The 21,949-nt window shown below is 39.9% G+C and overlaps 1 protein-coding gene across 1 annotated transcript; it reads right to left on the bottom strand.

Moving 5' to 3' along the window:
- Window positions 1-3,345: 3,345 nt before the first annotated feature.
- LOC148029025 (putative aldo-keto reductase 1) lies at window positions 3,346-7,167 on the bottom strand. Its single transcript, XM_087687797.1, has 7 exons — window positions 6,900-7,167; window positions 6,599-6,766; window positions 5,986-6,273; window positions 5,486-5,658; window positions 5,115-5,214; window positions 3,844-3,997; window positions 3,346-3,765 (listed from the first exon to the last, which is right to left on the bottom strand). Exons 1-7 carry the CDS (start codon window positions 6,939-6,941, stop codon window positions 3,584-3,586), a joined length of 1,107 nt encoding a protein of 368 aa, XP_087543923.1. The 5' UTR covers window positions 6,942-7,167; the 3' UTR covers window positions 3,346-3,583.
- Between the last annotated feature and the right edge of the window lie 14,782 nt (window positions 7,168-21,949).

Raw genomic sequence — 21,949 nt, forward strand, 5'->3', positions numbered from 1 at the left:
TCACATACATCCACATCCATGCCAATATGGGCACACCGCCAAAAGAACATGAGGAATACGTAGCATATCCCCTAAACATGGAAAGAGAAAGAACATCTTGACATGTACTACAACATGCTTCTAGATGATCTAATGTGACATATCTCAAATGAGAAAGCCAAATAATGCCGGTTAACTCTCACATTCAACAATGTGCTTTACAAGCAAAACCCATTCAACATAGAACAACTAAAACAACAAGTAGAAGGACAAAGTTAGTTTGAGAAACATTGGTTTTATAATCGAGTCTCAGTAGCTGAACTTGGAGGGCCAATAAATTACTATCTCGGAGGAGATATGAGCCATATGGTAGTCTTAGAGAGACTCGACATGTATAGCCTCTAGTTCCTTTCGTATACTTGCTACCATTTGGGATATGGACTTAAGTGGACTAAAGCTATAATATACCTTGCTTGATAAAGTCCTTATGGAACATGAGCTTCATGTGGCTATTAGGCTAGGGCAAGGAATTGTAATAGTGGATATTGCACAATATTTATATTTTCTAGGGTATCTATGATGACTCCTTGGTGCCTATGGTGCACTTGAGTATAATTCTCAAATCTATAATTGACTTTCACCACCTTGGAGTAACAAGAACTATAGCATATTTCTATGCACATAAACAAATAACAACACAAAAGACAACAAAGTATCAACAAGAACTATAGCATATTTCTATGCACATAAACAAATAACAACGCAAAAGACAACAAAGTATCAACAAGTTTTTGATATTGTCTACCTCTATTTGTAACATCAAAGCTTCCTCCATGTAGACAAACCATTTATGATCGCTCTTTAACAAACCTTTGGCCATGCAAGCTCATTTGAAAGAAGGGTATAAAATCGAATACATTGTGCAAAATTCTTCAAAATATTTGCATACTTTGCACATTGTGAGGATTTCTAGGAGTAGGAGAGCCAAGTAATAAAGCTTGCATGTGAAAAGCAGAATGGAATAAATATGGCTCTAGATATCTTCCTTTTTTTGCCTTGTCCATAATTTTCTTTTTGCATTCCAAACCCACTTCATAAAATTGTGCTAGTGACACGGAGAAATAGGCCTAACCAATGTAGGTGAGCTGAGACTCCCTAGGTTTGTCTTGCCCTTTATGTGCCTTGAGTTTACATAGTGGAATAGAAAGCAATGCCAAAATGGAGCTTATGTCACTAGGCATTTCTAGCTTGAGGACCCCTAAGTGCAATGTCGTGTTTTTGCATGCATTGTTTTTGCCCTTTAATTTCGTTTGATACACAATGCATTGGAAGAGGATTTTTAGCCTCTATGCATTGAATAAGATGGTAACATTGAACAAACTTAGTAAGGATTGATAGAAGGAATAAATCTGTCCATGTCAAAGAGAAAGTGATAGGATGGTCCTTGGGACTTGAGATAGGTTATCTTGCACATTGAGGCTTGGTCAATGAAGGGAATGAACTCGATCAATCATGGAAGAAATTTAAAGTAGATATGACAAATGACATTCTCCATGGCTTAGCTTGTGGTCATGGTGATTTTCTTTGTATCCAAGAAATGGCCTTCAATATTGGATGTGTCCCTGAGGAGATACAATGGAGTATCTATGCTCTATATAAGACAGTGATAAGTAGCATAGAAGCCCCAGGGGATATCTTAGATCCAATTAACTACACTATTTGAGTGAAACACAGATACCCACTACCACCCACTTTGTTTGGGCTCTATATAGATGAAGTCTCAAACTATGTTGATAGAGAGAGGGGTAGGAACTAGCTTAGTTGGGGTGTTAGTGCCTACATTGATTTATGAATATGACATTGTGCTTATATATCTAGCTTACTTAAGGGCCTACAAGGCATTTGGATGCACCATCACCTTTTTGCAAATATAGAGATCTTCGGGTGAACCTTGAGAAAATGAAGGTTATGATATCCAATACCTTGATCAGTTAGGTGACAAACTTCAAGTATCAATTTACTTTTAATGGAGAGCCAATGGAGTTTGTCAGATAGTATGTATACTTGAGAGTCACTTTCAAAGGCCCACAATTTCCTGAAGAGAGACACTAAAGGCTTGACAAGCAGAAGCATATACAACAATAAGTCCCAGGGAGTCCACCTTATAGAGCATGCAAGATACCATGTGAGTTCAAAAAAAAGGATATTATATTTAGTAAAAGTTATAATATTATATTTACAAAATAAAATTTTAAATTATAATTTTTTAAAAAATCTGTTAAGTTTAGGAAAGTAAAAGGGATCATTTTAAGGCCTTATAGCATGTAAAAAATGTATTTCTTAATATCCTTTGAATGCACATTATATAGATGATTTCTTAAAGATGGGCCCCTCGAGCATTAAGTGCATTAAAGAGACTATTTGTCCATGTATGGTACTTTAACATTTGAGGCAAATACCATTGTTTCTTTCGAGAGGTTTTTGGTCCTATGTGACAAGTAATGCAATTGAATTGGGGATGTTTAATATGCTTCCTCTTAGAGCTCTGCAGAAGGAAAACTGCTATTGAATGGGATAGGTGCCTCCCATAGCCAAGTCCACCTAAACAAAGAGTTGTTACTAACTTTTTCATTATTTCATAATCGAGCACAAGATTGGCCACCACCATTGTTGAAAGACGAGTAAAGCTACATCATAGAAAAGCTTCATTTTCAAGAGATGCCTCCTGAGATAGAGTAAGACATCCACTCCCATCAAGAAAAGATCTAAACAACCTTATCATAGATAGATCAAATCAAGAAACAGATGTCGAGGCACGTCAACCACTTAGAGCTACATTTCCACCTTAGGGAGATACCTTACCAAGAAAAATAGTGTTCCCATATTTTCCTTCCCTTTTTTAGTCATTTCAATCTATACCACAAACATATTCTTACAAAGAATATCGCCTAACATCTAGTCTCATAGGCATGTCTTTTAACCTTTTTAGATGAGAGAGACCCTTTATTGTATGAACTAGTGCAATCTCATATTAAGCCACATTGGTCTTTTAGAGACTATACTCTCTCTCTCTCTCTCTCTCCAAGTTTTCCTTGCTTATTGGTTTTCATCACTTTGCTCTTTTATTTTCCCAACATTGAGGTTTCTATTTTTGCATCACTTTATTTTATGTGTCAAAGTTGTAAGTTCTTGTTGCTTAAATGCTTGCCTCACTTCACTTTTTGAATTCCTCCCGCTACTAGCCTCTATGCTGCATATGTTTTGCATGACTAGGCATTATGTCACACACACACACACAACATAAAGGCCAGCAATGTATGGGGTTCAAACATTTGTATGTACTAGTTTGCTTGATTGGCCAACACGGGTTCGAAAAACAATTATGCTTTATACTTAATACTCTTTTTCTTGCTTAGTCCACAACATTGGACATTCTTGCTCTTTAGCAAACGATCCTAGCTGCTGATATTAGTACACAAGGTTCACATGTTCCATGCTCTAATCACATGTATTAAGTCACATGTATTTGGTTATTCGCTATGTCGGGAAATGCTACAGCTAGATGACAGGAAGTAGGACTAGCCAGATTGCTTAAAAGCTCACATCACACTTTCAGGGGGGGAGTGTCTGCATATTGGAATGTTCTTTTGGCGTGCACCCCACCAAGTCTGTCCCCAGCAACTTCATGTGGCGGCACTGCTGCCGTTACTTCATCCAAATCCTCCTTTGTCAGATGAACTTTGAGGGCGCCCATATTCTCGTCAAAGTTTGCTTTCTTGGTTGTACCTGCCGCAAAACACCGTTAGAATGCACTGTCACACCATGTCACTAAGAATGTTAGAATAAAGTGAGAAGAACCATCACCTGGAATAGGCACCACATCATCCCCCTGATGTAAAACCCAGGCCAAGGCCAACTGCGCAGGCGTGCAGCCATGCTTCTTTGCTAAGTTGGACACACGCTCATAGAATATCTTGTTCTTCTCCAGATTCTCGCCTTGGAACCGAGGTAATAGGATCTGATTTAAATTAGATGTTCAAGAAAATTGTTATCCTGACGCTTTTTTATTGATACAGTCCACCCTCTTCACATACATGAACAGCGACCATACATGTCCCACACAAGAACAAATCCTAGGATGACAAGACAAATGTAATACAGGACAATCAAGTTTTGGGTCAGTTGTCACTCTAAGAGAGAAGCAAGGTGGGCAACTCTCCCTCGATTCACTTTCATAGAGAAGCTACTACATGGACAACTGGCTATATATTGACAAGGCAACCATTCTAAACTGGAAGTCGGAGAACCTCAAACTGAGATTACAGTCAACAGTACATGACTGTTCAGAAGTAACTCCCCACTAATTCTTATAGACCTTCTAAATGGGAGAAAGGGGGTTTGGGTGTTCATGGCTAGTAACTGCATTATACACGTGTCAAGAAAGCTCCGTTCATAGCTTTATGGAACAACAGTGCCTTCATCTGAACATAAGTACTGGCTTTACTAGCAAAACCAGCTAGACTCCACAATTATGCCACCATCTGGGCATCTGAGACTATCATCTGGTCTATCCAGTTCCTGCAAATAAAGCAGAAAACCAGTCCCTGTCCTTTGTGACTATTATGCCACTACCTGGGCATCTGAGACCACAGACAAGTATCATCTGGTCTGTACGGTTCCTGCAAATAAAGCAGATAACCATTCCCTGTCCTTTGTGATTATACCCAACAACTTCCAACACACTCCAACTTATGTTGTTTTAAATCTTGAAAAGGGTTCTCAATGTAACATATCAGTTGACAGCTTCCTTCCGATTTAACTGGTCCCTGACCATATGTAGTCAACATAGTTACGCAATCAGGAAATGTCTTGCAATCATCCTACTCACCCCACTACCATCCCTCCATAATAGAACAGCTTGACAGACCGTTTACGATGTTGAGATGATGGCAGGTAAAGCTTCGCACAAATATCAAGAAGATACATTTTGATCAGCTACTGACGCAAACAAGTATCTTGCAACTATAGAAGAACAAACAAAATGTTTACCATGATTACAAACAACAAAGTTGGAAAGCATATCGCAGAGATGTTCACTGCTAGTGTGAGATCTCTTCAGATGATCAAGTGCTTACCATGCGAGCATCAGTGCTCTCCAGCTTTTCAAGAACTGCCTTACCACTGAAAAATCCATTACCAAGTGGACTGTATGCAACTATTCCAATCCCCAACTCTCTGTCAGAAGGCAGTGCACAAGTTACACACTCAACTTTACAAATAATCCTAGAAAAGTAGTACCTATTCCCATGCAAGATGCAACGCACTTACCATCCACAAGCACAATTTTGAAACATATCTGTCATACGCATGCAGTAAAATGAGATCTTATAACACTTACAACACACGTGAAACTGCAGTCACCTGGTAACATTCAGAGTTCCCAAGTCCCAACCCATGTTTCACAGGTTACAAATGCACATCACCCTTTTGACAGTTGAAAGAGTACCTGCACGTTGGAACAATCTCTTCTTCCACGTCTCTTGTCCATAGGGACCATTCAAGCTGGACCGCAGTGATTGGATGAACTGCATGTGCTCGCCTAATAGTCTCTGCACTGGCCTCAGACAATCCAATATATTTCACTTTGCCTTCTTCTACCAGCTTTTTTAATGCTCCAACCTATGTTTAATGATGATAAAGAGGACCAGAGTTTCAGTGCATTCATGAATCTCCAAAGCCACGCAAAAGTCATAGACCAGCATCAAGAGATAATCTACCACTAACAATGCACACTCCATCTTATAAATAAAGAACGATTTCTTCACTATTAGAAGAATCCATCTTTGATCTTATGAGCAAAATCAAACGTGGACCTTATTGGCCTTTCCAACAAACATAAAGGAAAGGATAAAAACAAACAATTTGTAAAGCTGTAAATTTGCAGTACTACCTTGACATGCATAGAGTTATTGCAGGAAACACAGAAACTGGATAAACTGAGTTTACCGTCTCTTCAATCGGAACTGTTGTGTCGACACGATGCTGGTAATAAAGATCAATGTAGTCAACATCAAGCCTTTTAAGGCTGGCCTCGCATGCCTCTCTTACATAGTCCGCTGAACCCTTCACTATCATGCGATCAATGTAGTCAACATCAAGCCTTTTAAGGCTGGGCTCGCATGCCTCTCTTACATAGTCCGCTGAACCCTTCACTATCATGCCACCACTATCTGTTGCAACACTTCCAAACTTTGTAGCTAGCTGAATCTTTGCACGTGGGAAGTGTTTCAGAGCCTGCGTTATAGCAGACTTTTAGTACCATTACAGAATATGACCATGCGTGAGAGCTGCGTGATGCATCCTAGAGATAAGAGGGAGTCACAACAAATTGAATGTAATAAGCTCTTCAATGAAATATGAGGCATCTACGGACTTAAAGGATAATCAACCAATCTATCATCAGATCATGAACTCTTCAATGAGACACGGGATGAACAATTTGATTACTTGTGGAGGCTACATGGTGATATACTGCAAGTGAATAAACAATTCAATCAGATTATAGGTGGGCCCTTCAATGAAGTCATGATGTTTGCTAACAAAGTAAAAATATACGGACCTTTCCAACCAGGAGCTCATTTGTGAAGGGGCCGTAGATATCCGAGGTGTCAAGGAACGTAACGCCACTGTCGATCACATGTTTGATAACGTCGATGCCGACGTCCTCGTCCACGGGCTTGCCATAGGCGGCAGACAGGCCCATGCATCCAAACCCCAAGCGAGGGACCTGCATCGGAACAAAGCGGAAAACAGTCACGCGCACATACAGGCCTCTCTTTTGGCTGAGATCACTGTTCAGTATCCCGCATGATAAAGTCCCAGTACACAAACAGAACACACACACAGGAATTAGAGCATACCTTAAAGCCTTGGGAGCCCAAAGGGCGAAGATTAAGAGCCATGATGACAATAACAATGGCTGCTCAGACACAGAGCGAGCGAGAGAGAGAGAGAGCTGAGGCACAAATGCAAGCAGCGGATGCAGGCTTTTACAGAGAGACCCAAGTGGAAGATCCTCCTCTGCACTTGAGTTCTTTTTGTATGTGGAAATTACAGCTGACGACTGTTGTATATAAATACAACAACACGGAGACAGAGAGATCCGGGGCGGGGGGGGGGAGAGAGAGTCTAGAGAGAGATTGGTGGACTTTAGAACATCCGGTTTTCAGACAAAAAGAAACAGCGTGAGAAAAAAAATGAACGCGACATGAGAAATTAGAATGACATATGTATTATGGATGGATCGGTGTTTGTAGGGTATGATGTCACGCCCCACATCATCCTTGAGAAGCTGCGCCACTCTAGTCTCTCAAAGTTCAATGTCACGCCTCACATCATCCTTGAGAAGCTGCGCCACTCTCTCAAAGTCACACCTCACATCATCCTCCTTAAGAAGAGCCACTCTAGTCTCTCAAAGTTCAATATCCAATGTCCATTGGCAGCTTGCAGATTTTGTCCTACCAACAACAAAATCCATAGGCAACTTCTTAGGAATTTGGGCATCATTTTGGGGTCACCTGGTTCTTTTTCTATAGGCGTTTGTCCTTGTCCATCAACTGTTCATTCCACTCAAATCTCTATAATCATTTAAGACAATTTCCCTTTAGAGCGCACACTGTGAAAATCTCTTATTGGTTTGGTTCGGGGATCCCGAACCAACCAAAAGACTCCCAAGCCTATGTGGCATAAGGACAAGAAGTTTTGTAGGGGCATGACCAAGATGGCTATAATTCATACATATGTAGATTGGGTCCAAGACACTCTAACACTAGGTAGTTCCTGCTATAGGGCATGCATCATATGATTGATCATTGTTGGAGTGTGTAGGGTTGAAGGTCTACTGCTACAAGGATAAGAGACAGAAGGATGTAGGGGGATCGAGAGATGGAACAAGATAAAAGAAAGATAATTTAGAAATTGAAAGATCTAATGGAGACATATAGAGGTGAAACCAAGTGACTTCATTTCATACATCTTAGCTAAGCAATCAATCTGCACTACATCTAAAAGATTTGATCGATATGCCCAAGATAAAGGCACATGCACATACTTGGGATGGTAGCCCAATACAAACTGAAACTATAATGGCTCAATACACACACTAATACATGAATAATGTCTGTTGAACGTAATCCAAAAGTTGTAGGTAATACCTCAAAATCTCATGCATACATCAATTTGTTGATGGAACATGATAGGTGGCACCATCATAGACAAGACACATGAATTGGAATGCATAAATCCCTCTAAATTATACCCTCCACGGGCCTTTAGAAACACTTCAACCCTATAATTATAGTTTTGTTATAGTAGTGAATAATGAGGCATATGCACCCCCAAATCTAAGAAAAACTTGGTTGAAATGATCTAGACTATGTTTACAAGAGTCTATCCAGATTTTTAGACCTTTAGACGGACCCTAGTGAAGCGTCCAAATCCTCTATTACAACGATCTACCCTGTTTATGACCATCTTTCATAGTCCACATCGGCCCACAAGATGAGCTTACTCACATGAAACTCTCCTCCACAATGATCAATAGTGGTTTCTCTAATGGTCGTAGATGGCAAGAAATCAAGCTTGAAAGCAAGTAGAAACCTCTGTAAGAGAAGCAAAGAGTATTGAAGAATTCTTGATGCCCTAAAATTCCTTATTTTAGACCTACCTCGCTGAAAGAGAGAGTAAGAATATCTATTGTTGCCTTCAGCCCTATTTTCCCCCGTTAAAAAATAGTCCCAATACTCTCCTCTCTTCTCTCCAATGCATAGGCATTCAATCCACTTACTTTCTGTGGCTCTTCCCCTCACATTTCCCTTATGTCCTCTCCTAGTTAGCATTCCATCACCTTCACCTTTGTGGCTATGTTGGACAATAGTTGCCCAATTAGTCCTGTTGGTGCCCCTAAATATGCACTGAATGGTCTTCTTGATGTCATGTATTCTGTAGATAAAGCATATCCCGCTTTCACACTCTATGTCAAAAATCCCTAACATCTACCACCTCTGAACCTACATGTCCTTCGAGGAAGGTGCCACACAAGTAGCCCATTGGGATCAGAAAACCCAAACACTTGCCATCTTTATCTTGCAAGTCCAACTACTTCCACCCAAATCATAAGACACCAAGAGCGTAGACATCCCATCCTACATGTATCCCTTAGAATCCATCCCTAGTGGAAATGATAGCTTCTGTAACATTTCAATACTTGTAAATCCACCTGGCATCCCAAGTGTCGGAATGAGCAGGATCTAGGACATGGCAGTGAGTTATGGTGGATGAAAGGAGAAGAGTAAACTCATGATGGAGGAGACAAAGACACTGTTTGTTATACAAGTGAATTAGGTTCCAAGATTGATACTTGGACTCATAAACACAATCTTGTGTATGTGGACAATGACACTGACACTTTACTGATAAGAAAAGAGTACTACATTGCATTAAGAAAAGGAAGCAAGTACAATGCTTTATAGGAAAGTAGGAAACTGTAGTAGGCACCACTGTGCATATGGGATAGGTAAGCCTGCATGTCCTTGGCCCTAAAGCTCCGTACAAAGAGGCTGTTAATGAGTGTGATTGCTGAATCTCAACACCCCTCCTCAATTACAACTAGAAAGGCACAAAGTGTGTAGAGGCTGTAATGAGAACCACCTGCAAAGTGTGGGCACAGCACAAACATGGTAGACACCAAAGGCTGTCGCAGAAAAGGCTAAGTGTGGGCATCAAAACATGATGGACATCCAGAGGCTGTAACAGGGGCCTCACAAAGTATACAGGGACTGTAGTGCCAGGTTACATGAGAAGTTTACAAAGCTTATGACAAGAAGTATTAGGCCAAGGAAATACAAGGCTTTTAAAACAGTCCATCAGAGTAATGAGAGTAGAAGGACTGATGAGTCTTGTCCTTCCGATCCTGGTGGTCTTCATCTTCATCTTTTGGTCCATGGTCTTCTTCTTCTTTCATAGCTACAAGATAGGCCTTTTGGGACCTCTTCCTAGCATGACAAAACTTCTTAGTGTGTCTGGTCCTTTTGCAGACGTCACAGAAGAGCGGTTCCTTTTTACCTTTGTATCTGTTGTTTACATATAACATTTGTTCATCCTTTGAAGTGTTAGGCTCTTCTTTGCTTTTAAGTTTCTTTTCTTCCTCTAGCAGAGAGGCTTTAATATCAACAAGTTGAGGATCAGGCATATTGGTTAGAGTGGTTGATACATTATCATAGGTAGGAGGTAGACTTTTTAACAAGACACCAATACAAACATCTTCATCCATTTTTAGCTTTATCCCTGCAAGTTGAGTAAGCAGGCTTTCCATGTAGTTCAGATGGGATGCCAGGGATGTATGAGGCTTACTTTGACTGAGCACCAAATAAGGTATTCAATTTGTCCCAAGTGTCATGGGATGTGTCACAGGCATCCACATGATGGATGTAGCTGTCATCCAATTCCAGCTTAATGATGGCTTATGCCTTGTCATCATTCTTCTGCCAAGTAACTACAAGGTCCGCATCTTGAGGTTTCTTTTCTTTGCCATTTGTGATGGCCCAGAGACCCTTCTTCATCAGGATGAGCTTGATGCGAGTTTGCTAGGTATGAAACCCGACTCCTTTGAATCGAGCATTTGGAGAGTCTTTTCCCTTGTTGAGTCTGCAAGATGAGCAGCAAATCAGTGGCAAATGATTGAGAGTAACCAGCAAGAGAGTTGAAATCTAATGTGTCAAAAGACACAACCAATGTCAGTGTGAAAACACACTATGTAGTATCAAAAGATACTATGGTTGAACTTGATGATGGTTCTTAATGTGTGTCCTTCAATCTTGAACTTGATTTTGAGGTCTTTTCAAGACTTCAAGAATCTTCGAAATCTTTTGAGTTTCACAATGGCTTCACTTGACTGAGATTGATCAGCAACCAAATGTGTTAAGGGACACAAGTAGTGGGATCTCACAATGCTTGTCCTTGAATGCTTCGAACCTTCCAAGTCTTCAAGATCTTCAAAGATTGCTTGTTGGATATTGAAATCTTGCTGGAGGATTCTGATCAGAGTGGCTTAGACTTGCTTTAAGTGGCAGGAGTGAGAAATGAAGTGGAAGAGAAGCTTGACACAAAGTAGCTATGGAGTTTCTGTTAGGGTTTCTGGCAACGTCTGTGTTTTCATCTGCAGCAGGAGATAGGCGCAATCATCGGGGCTGAAACTTGGTGGCTAGGTAGCTTGGATAGTAAGCTTCCTTTGCCCTATGGTCACAGGAAGAATGGCACTATGTATGGCGAGATCAGAATGTACAATCAGACAGGGGCACAGATATGGTAGCGATCACGAATTTGACCAATGCTAGAGCATAGACGGTGGACCAATGTCGGTGTTTGAAGTGATAGGAGGCAGCGCCCTAAGCCAAAGAACATATTTCCAGAAGAAAGTGTGTTGAAATATTGACTGTGGAGGGAGATCAAGAAGCTCCAAGGAGGCAGGGTGCAGGTTTGGCTATGGCTGCCACAGGTCAAGTGGAGATAGAGTTTAGAAATGAGCTCATTAGCTAGGACTGAGCTGGACTTGAGCTGACCTGAGTGAAGAGGAGCTGAGAGAGGAGTGAAATGAGCTAGGCCATGCCCGGCTCTACTCTGATACCATGTCGGAATGAGCGGGATCTAGGACATGGCAGTGAGTTATGGTGGATAAAAGGAGAAGAGTAAACTCATGATGGAGGAGACAAAGACACTGTTTGTTACACAAGTGAATTAGGTTCCAAGATTGATACTTGGACTCATAAACACAATCTTGTGTATGTGGACAATGACACTGACACTTTACTGATAAGAAAAGAGTACTATCATTGCATTAAGAAAAGGAAGCAAGTACAATGCTTTATAGGAAAGTAGGAAACTGTAGTAGGCACCACTGTGCATATGGGATAGGTAAGCCTGCATGTCCTTGGCCCTGAAGCTCCGTACAAAGAGGCTGTTAGTGAGTGTGATTGCTAAATCTCAACACCAAGTTCATATCTCAACTCATCTTCAATTGCATCTTCAATGTTGTATGCCACTTCCTCTTCCTCATCTGTGTCAATTTGTTCATCTTTTACTAGGCTCACCAGTGGAGATGCCTTTTTTGCATTTCTCTTTTTTCATATCCTAATCCTCTTCTCTTTTTTGAATACTCACATGCCAAACTTATGTAGGTCTGATGAAGCGTATGTCACATACATTGGACTATATCTATTGGACTCGATCCTAACGGAAAAACTATCCTATAGGACCACCCTACAGGAAACTGCTTATAACTTGGATCACCAAGCTTTAAAAAACAAGTGTAGACCTACTCACAATCTACAACTTCTTTGAAGATACTAGGACAAAATTTTGAAGATATCAGCCCCTAGAATTTTTTGTGCAACATGCAACTATTCTTTATAGCATGCAGTCCTAGCCAAACTTCGCTCTTCTGACGACCTTGTAACTTCTGCATATGAACCTTATGCCAAGAAAGCTTTGTAGGGGCCTTTTCCATGTATCAAATCCCATTCTAGATGCATCATTCACCATTAATTTTCTTCCAATTAAAACAATTTTCAATATCTTCAAATCTACCATGCTTGTCCATTGCAGTTTCTTATAGCCATTTTGTTTGCTTAGGTATCTGAACCTACGTATCCTTTGGCATATGCCAAAGTATTAGTGTTCAATAAATTCAAAGTTTTCCTCATCCATATCTATGTCATCCTCTTCTTCTTCTTCCATATTATCAAGGTCAATACTTATATCCAACTCATGCACTTCATATGCTATAGAATCCATTCACTTAAAGAGCTTGATTCATTTACCAGCTATAGGAATGCACAATGATGTCCCATCCAATTTAGCAAGTGAATAGGTAGCACTGTCAAATACTTGCCTTACCACATATGGACCAAACCATCACTTAGACATTTTTGGACTGGCACTTTGCTGATTTTCCAAGCTACTATCATAAATCAACACCTAGTCACGTTCATGTATGGCTCTTGGCTCGAGTCTATGTCTCTTATCGAACCATTTATTATTCTGAAGCCTGGCTATCTTTAACTTCTCCACTGCTATCCTAATGTCTTCAAGCCTTCTTTCCAATTGCCTTATGTGTAAAATGAGCAACCCCTCTCTATTCAACCCCTCTTCCCAAGGTATCACACTCCGTGTAACAACTATCTCTTCTATTTGCATGATGGGTTTTTGACCATACATCAATTCAATAGGCATATATCCAGTAATAGCACTATGAATTTTTCTATGAATCCATATATCATATGGGAGTAGCTATGGCCACTCTTTCATCTTCCCTCCACATGATTTGTCCAAGGCCTGAATGATAGGTGGATGTCCACGTTCACTTTTTCCATTGCCTTTCGGATTATAGGCTGAAGTAAGAGCCAACTTTATCCCCAAGAGAGAGAATAACTCTCATATTTCATTTGCATCCAATTCACCCCTATCTACTATAATTTTGCCAACACATCCATATCGACAAAAAATCTCTTCCAAGAGAAATGTAAAGACTGCATGAGTAGTCTTTCTTCTCAATGCTCTCCCTTTTACATGATTCATCAAGGCTTCATGTGCAAGCATGAGGTACCACATTTGCCATGAACCTATAGGCATAGTAACCAAATCCACTACCCATTATAATGAAGAGACAACATATAAGTTGGTTGCAACCCATCCCAATGCCTCACGAATGAATACATTTGACAGGTAGCACAAGATTCTAGAAAGTGAGCAACGTCTCCATACATCCCTTGCCATCAACATCTTTCTTTCTCAAAGGTGCCCCAAACACCTCTATGACCATCCTATAAGCTTTCATGGAACTCTTGCATTACATGCACCTATGTGGTTCAATCTCATATGACTCATAATGGAGCTTCCCTCTTCTTCTTACCATGCTTTCATAAATATTCATCCTTCAAAAAGAAACCATATGCCTCTCTCTTGATCCTCTTGAAATCATCTCTTGACCAGTCCTCCCTTTTGGAAAGAGTGCTGAGATATTGGCCTATTCATAGCCATTTCCCTTCATATTGCTCTTCCAAAAACACCTCCATAGTTGAAACATAACATCTATGATATTTTTTTCTTTGTTGAAATCCTTGTAACAACATTATTCCCAAATAGCATATGTGATGTACTTGCTATTGTTGCTTCAGCGTTTATGATACTGGCACCTATATTTGAGACATATATACATGCATATATAGTAGATGTAAAGTTAGCCCTTGATATATTCATCATTTTTAGAAATAAACTCATTCATTTCATCCTCATCCATCATGTAATCTTCATCTTCATAGTGTCTTTGTGATAATACATCAGCCACTAGGTTTTTTCTCCCTACAATATGATGTAAATTAGCCTGAGTGACTTACTATAAGCTATCCAATGCAAGATGGCAATGTTGGGAGTAGAACAATTGGTTATCATACCCAATAATGGTAGACAATTTGTCTCCACCACTATATGGGCACCCATAAAATACTCTCTAATAAATTTAAGAGTTGTAACCACTCCTTGAAGCTCCCTCTTTACTTTTGGATACCTCCATTGTCTTTCATTCAACACCTTTTCTTCGAATCTAATAAGGCTCATATTGACAGTTAGGATGATAGGCCTTCTATTTGAATAATTTTCCTTCTTCAAGGTTGGTGCAAAATTGAGTAACTACTTTAGCTTTTGAATAGACTTTGTATCCTTCCTTCCCCAACGAAACTTTCTCCCCTTCCTTAATAACTGATAAGGACTCTTAGCCACATGCACAAAATGGCCGATCCATATCAAATAGAAGATACATGCACCCAAAAGGCTCTTGACTCCTGATACATTGGAGCATACCTCTCTCTTGCATCCTGCTAATCCCATCAATCTTAACTAGTGAAGGCTTTCAACCATAGGGCCCACACATATACCCTACAATTAGCACCTCCTCAACACCAAGACAAATTTTTCACTCGATAGAGTAAGATGCACTTCCTCTAACGAAGTCAAAATCTTCTCACAATCACTTATGTGGTTAACAACAAACATCCTACAACCCTTTTCATCCAACTCCTCATTCTTTTCTTGTAGTTCACATCGCTTAATAGGGATATCATCAGGAAAGGGTATCATGAGCTATGGGATATAGTCTCTTAAGACCTTCTACATCACATTAATCATGTGGGAAATCGAGTCAGACACCCCCTATGGAAGGGTACACATTTGCACCAAGCCAAGTGGTGTTTTCATAGTAGTGATATCTCAGCTCTCTAATGCAATCTGAAATTGATCATAACCATAGTATAAATCCCCTATGGAATAAATAGCCTTGCTGGCAAAGGCTTCTACAAACGCATCTACAATAGACCGGCCTATACCTATATTCCTTATCATGACCTTGTTGACTGGTTACGTATCATGTATAAACCACAATGCCCCATCCCTCTTTGGGATTGTAAACCAAATGAGAGTATGGAGCTAAGGATGGCTCCAAAATCTTCATCCTATTTTTCTCATTTAAGAGGTCCGTCAACTTAGGCAAGTATGTGAGAGGTACATGAATCGGTTTTCAGATTCCATGGAATATGTGGCATTGTAAAGATGGAAACTAAGGTGATACATGATCGTTGTATAACTAGATAACTGTATGAATCTTGCACAATGAAGTGATATTCATCTTGGACATCTCCAATAGTCACTAGAACACTCGAACATGCACCATAGAGCTTCCTTAATGAGTTATTTGTAGCTTCATGTGCCAATCATGATCCATATCCATTGGCCATCCACCATTCTCATACTAACTACATGCCATTACATTAATTTTACACCCATGATCGAAGAGAGTAATACATAGTGTCTCCTGCTCACCTATCTTCACAACACTTTTAGTTGTAGCTCTTGTTGCCTATGAGAGTAGTGGCTATTAGGAATAAAGTGAGCATCCTCTTCCTCATGAACCTATTATTTCACAACTCCCTTATGTGAAATAGTACCCATCATAGTATTTTTGTAATGTCTCCCCCCACCTCCCCTGAATAGTGAGAAAGAGAGGAAGAAGGAGGGAGAGAGCGAAGGAGAAGAAGAGAGAGAGAGAAGAAGAGAAGAAGGGAGAGAAATGAGAGGAAGAAGAGGGAGAGAGAAGGGTAGAAGAAGAAGGAGAAGAGGAAGAGAGAGAAAGAAGGAGAAGAAGAGAAGAAGAGAGAGGAGAAGAAGAGAAAAAGAAGAAGAGAGAAGAAGAAGAGGAAGAGGAAGAAGAAGAAGAAGAGGAGAGAAAGAGAAGGAGAAGAAGGGTAGAAGAAGAAGAAGAAGAGGAAGGGAGAGAGAGAAGGAGAAGAAGAGGGAGAGAGAGGAGAAGAAGAAGAAGGTGAGAAAGAAGAGAACTTGAAGGGACATCAAAGGACGTCATTGACCACCCCCCCTAAAAAATGGTGTCCTCTAACCCTCCCGCTATTCTTGTTGCTTTTTGTTCATGGTTTCCCTTCTATACTTAAAGTGCATGATTATGAAAACTCAAGTGCGTGAGTTGCATGAAATATTGACTAGCCTAGTACATGAAATATTGTCACATGAAATCTTGCAAATACGAGATGATTGCATGAGAGTCAAGGGGACAAGTAGAATGGAATCTGCATGTATAGACTCACATGAAATGATAAGGTTTTCATGCGCAAGGATGATAGAGTACATTAAAGTAACAATTAGATCATGCACATGTCGATATATGTTATCTTGCACACACAATGGGATTGCACGATAAACATTGTTAGAATAGTAGTTCTAAAAGAAATTCTGTTTAGAGATCCCTGTCCGAACTCTAGCCGGTAGATGAAGATTGGATGACCTATGGCTAATCAAGTTGGATTCTTGTTAATGTACTCTTGGCGATGTACTAGCAATATGGGTTAGCACTTGGTGACCTATGATATTAGATAGCTACTCTAGGAATTGGGTTGATCTTCTACCCTAAATAGGGAGCCAGGATTAATAAAGGTCAATATGAAATTACTTAGTTCATTTAAAGGACCTAGAAGGAACTTGTTAAATCAACCTTGCAAAGCCCTAACCCAAGGGGGAGAGCGAACTTTAGGGTAGTTGATTTATAGCATGTTGCTTGGAACTGTTGAAATGGTTTTAACGAAGGTTGATCTTGTTAAAGATGGATTGTTGACCCAAGTTATGCTTGGTTGTTTGAAAAGGTTGTAAAAGTGTTTTGATACATCCAAGTTAAATTCTGGTTGTGCATGCAATGGGATTGCGATGCTTCAAAGTAAGAGGTTGTGTATTCAACTATTTGTTAATGTGGTTTTAGATGTTAACCTAAGTGGGGTGTGGTTGATGATGTCATGGCCAGGTTTGAGATGACTGATTGCCATGTAAACAAAAGGGATGTTTTCCCTAGTAATTGTTATTAAGCTGGTTGCTTCAGCTGTGGTTGATTTTCTAAAGGGATAATTAAGGAAGGATGGCGCTAGCTACCCCCCGCGAACCGCCAAACCCTAACCAAGGGGGTTATGAATCCACACTGGGAATATGGACCGAACCCGTCACGAGAGGTCTCTCCGTGGAAATTACTTGGCGTAAGAGGATCCTTGGGTGCCAGTGGGGGCTCTGGCCATAGATCCCAATGCCTCCGGGCCCTACACAAGTGTTCTATGTGACTTGAGATGGGATCTCAAGGCCTTGATACTAGTTACAAGGTAGAATCTTGGTAAGATAAACCTTTGGGTTTTGTTGTTAGGAGAAGGAAGGATTTTTATGCAAAGGCAGAAAGAAACACTTAATTCTCCTGTATGGGCAGGAGACAAACATTAATCTGAAGATAAGGAAGTGTTTGATCTTGTTTTATCTTGTTTTCGTGTCATTTCCCTAAGTTACGTAAAGGAACCTATGATTAACGGGTTAATTAAGGAAGCTGCTTTTATGTGTCAAACATAATGTGGTAGGTATTAGATAACTAAAACAACCCTTGAGGGAAGCATGGTGGATGTGACCAATGGGTCCATCCTACGGAAGGGTGGTCTCGGTTAGCCGAGAGCTTTCGTCAAAGGAAATGTTAGCAAGGAATATTAGGAAAAGTCAAACGATGACCCTAGACATGGTTGGTTAGAACCCTAACTCATACCGTTTTAGGGGACCGGAATGGGACTATGCCCTACAGGCAGAGAGGTCGAGTGATGCATCCCTCTCGCTTCCCATTCGCTTTGAACCAAGTGCGATATGAGTCTGCTTTGGGCCAGTTACGTCTGCGCAAAGTGGAGCAGTTGTAGGCTGACGCTAGAAGGCTGTTAGGAAGATCCGATTACAAGGAACCGGGACTTCAGGTTGATCCTAGTGGGAACGGTTGGATAAGTTCTGTTGTGGGGCAAACTCGAGAGACCCTAGTTGGCAAACCCCGTGTCATTCCTTGGGAGTGCCGGGCGGCGCCTTCTAGATATATCTCTCGATGGACTGCTAAGACGTATCCCGCGATTTGAGGAGCGGGCACGTTACAATTTTAAGCCATAATATCATTCTTTCCACCCTTATACAACCCATTTTTAGCATCATCCTATTTTATGATAGCAATGGAATCATCAATAACTTCCAATCGAATACCTTGTGAACCCATCTTCTTCAACGTACAACAGTGCATGAGTAGGTTCTTCTACAAAATACCTTTCCCACTTAATGATATCTATTATCTCATCATGGAATTCATGCTTAGTGATGCCAAGGACTTCATCAAGTGTAAATTCAACCCTACTTCCAAGAGTGCATTCCTCAAGAACTTTCTTTATGTTGGTTGCTATCTCTATATCAAGTTGCAAGTTGTAACCAGGCTGCATGCCTCTCTTTCTCCACTCTTGCTTCTTTTCATTCAAGGCATCTTCCATTACATATTCCAAACTAGCTTTTTCAATAGCCTTTTGTTGCTCCATCTTTCTTCATGTCATGCACTTTGAAGGATCTATAGTGGAAGGACCTGCATCCTCATCCCTTTTTCACTTTTTCTTGACAATAGCATCCATATTGTGCACCTTAGCCAAATATGCATAGACATTAAATGGATCAATGGGAGCATCCTATCTAGTTCAGCCATGTATACTCTGACTAGCACTTGTTAATTTAGCCCTAGCCATCTTCCCCTTCTCTACACAAGCCAAAGTGCATGACCATATTGTAGATTTTGCATCAGCTTTACATACATGCAAAGAACCATATGATTTCTTAAGGTCCAATCCATATGTGGCAGCATGTATGACTGCAAATATATTTATTGTTACCAGTTTTTCCAACCACTTCTACATACCCCCTTTGCCAAATTTTGGCTCAAGAGGCAACCTTGTTTTGGTTGCATGAAAATTTCCATCTTTTCAAAACACCAATTCTTTGCTTCTACATCACAATAAGCCATACACTCCTGCTTTTCATGTTGCAAGCTATCATAGCATATACATTATCTCTTAAATCCTTATCTAATAGGCCTTTGGGCTACTATCCACCCCTTCTCTTCCACTTTCTCATCCAATTTTTTAACCTTTGAGGGAAGGACTCTCATATTCAATTGCAAGTTACACAAGATTTTAACCAATTCATCCATAATATGTTTTTTTTGGGTCAGGACCAACATGTATAACGGGTTGTTGAGCCACAGATACAAATGGCTTTGCTGCAATTTTAGGATTTTTCATAAAAACCATAGGCATAGACCTTGTTCCCACCAACCTCAGTCTTGTCCTTTCTCACTTCACAATCATATTTACAATGTTGGTGACATGTGCTTACTTAGATTTCAGCCCAATTTCTGAGGTTTCATGTTCTAGCCAATTAGTTAGTTTCTCCTGTAACGCATGGTTATTAGCTTTCAAGAATATCTCAACATTTTGGACTTTCCAATGGCTACTAGTCATCCACATCATGGCAAGCTCTCAAATTCACACAAGGCTGTAGTAGTAAGACCCTTGTTAGATTTTTCCACCCAATTTGTAAACATCTTCTATGTAACTAATCATGTTTCTTCGAGGAAAAACTCCTTTCTGAGAGCCTTCTTAAAGGCCACCCAATCATCATCTCTTCGATACAATTCATCCAATTGTTCTTCCATGCATAAATATCAAGAGTGGGAAAAATACCAACTCCATACATACTAAGGAATCCCCTAAAAAATTATCTTGTGTGCATATAGGTGGAGATACGTTGATACATTCTACTCATAAACAACTTCATCTCATGTCCCATATCCTGCAATGCATGCACAATTGCAATATTACCTTCTTTACTTCTATTGGGCTTGTTACTACTATGATTACAATAAGAAGACGACTTGTTGCATAATATTTCCTAAATCAACACCTGATAAATTCCCCATGATTACATTGCTTCTGCCTAACTACACATCGGGTTTACTAATATTGGAGCATGTAGGGTTAAAGGTCTATTTATAGGGGTAAGAGACAAAAGGGTTTAGAGATATTGAGAGATAGAACTATCATGAATTCCATTGTGGTGGGCCTTGCTTGAGCTAATGTGCCAAGCACACACTATACATACAAAGGAATCTCAATCAAGAACACAAGAAGAGAGATGGAGGCTGAAACATGTTTTTGTTAGTTTCTTCTTCTTCTTTCACACAATACAATACAACATAAATGAAAGTAGCCTACTAAGTCAAACAATGTATAATTGACTAGCATGATAACTATACCAACTCTAGATAGGTGCAAAAAACTAAATATAATAAGTGATAAGTTAGTGGCCATGTGAGGATCATAACGACTATCGATGTGCTAAGCGTAGATGTGCAGACCCATCTAACTAAGCAATCGATATCAATATCAGCACGTGTTGAGCTTCAATCTCAACACTTTCCCTCAAGCTCAAGAGTATCTTTGCAACTCTAAGTAAGCTTCAAAATTTTAAAAGCTTCTCTGAACCCAATACTTTTGTGAAAATGTGAGCTATTTGATCTTGTGAAAATGTCAGCTATTTGATCTTGTGTGCTGACATATACCAAGTCAATCGCTCCTGCAACTACCTCCTCTCTCATAAAGTGGTAATGCATCTCAATGTGTTTTGTCCTAGCATTGGACACTGGGTTCCTAGCTAGCTGTATGCTGCTCATATTGTCACAATCAATGAAAACTAGACTATCTCCTTGTACATCCAAATCATCCAATAACTTTTGCAGCCATACCACCTCATGTACTGCCATAGAAGCACTTCTATACTCAGCCTTTGTACTCAATCAAGCAACTCTAGGTTGCCTTTTACTACTCCATGTAATCGTTGTACTACCAAGGGAAAACATGAATCCATAGGTAGATCTTTTGTTAGACACCAACCTACACCTGTGTATCCAAATACTTGTACATCCTTACTTGCCACATAAAAACATTTTCAAGTGCTGTCGTGTAAATTGAAAACCCCTAGAAAGAGATTAGGTAGGTAGGATTTTTGTATCTTAGTCATTTATGTAACTATTTGTTTTGTTATTCATAGCTAGATTTTTTGTGTTTTTTTAGAGAAAGAATTATTTGTGTCCTTATTTTGGATTTGTTGAGCTTAGAAACTTGATAGCCTCGGTCAAGATTGATGTTTTTCTAGACAAATTGGAGTAGGATTTTGATGGTAGCTATTGGATATCTTAAAACACGTATTTTTTCTTGCCGATATCTTTACATATCATGGGGATTATGGATTTATGAGAACTTTACGTTGCACTTGTTAGATACATTGCATTAAGTCATCTCCTGATTTTATCAATTACTTCCATGCCATGGGTTAAGTTGATGCACTCATTGCACCATCATTGAGCACTGGTATAGCATGAGTGGGAAAGGTGGATGGGTGAGTTTTGAGGGTCATGAAGGAAATCTACAGTTGTGAGATGGGTTGTTTTACCTGGTCAACATCATGAGGACCATGATTTCTT

This window comes from Lygodium microphyllum, chromosome 11 (genome assembly GCF_053477565.2).
Source record: "Lygodium microphyllum isolate KBCC chromosome 11, Lygodium_microphyllum_v1.1.10, whole genome shotgun sequence".
In the NCBI taxonomy this organism is placed as follows: Eukaryota; Viridiplantae; Streptophyta; class Polypodiopsida; order Schizaeales; family Lygodiaceae; genus Lygodium; species Lygodium microphyllum.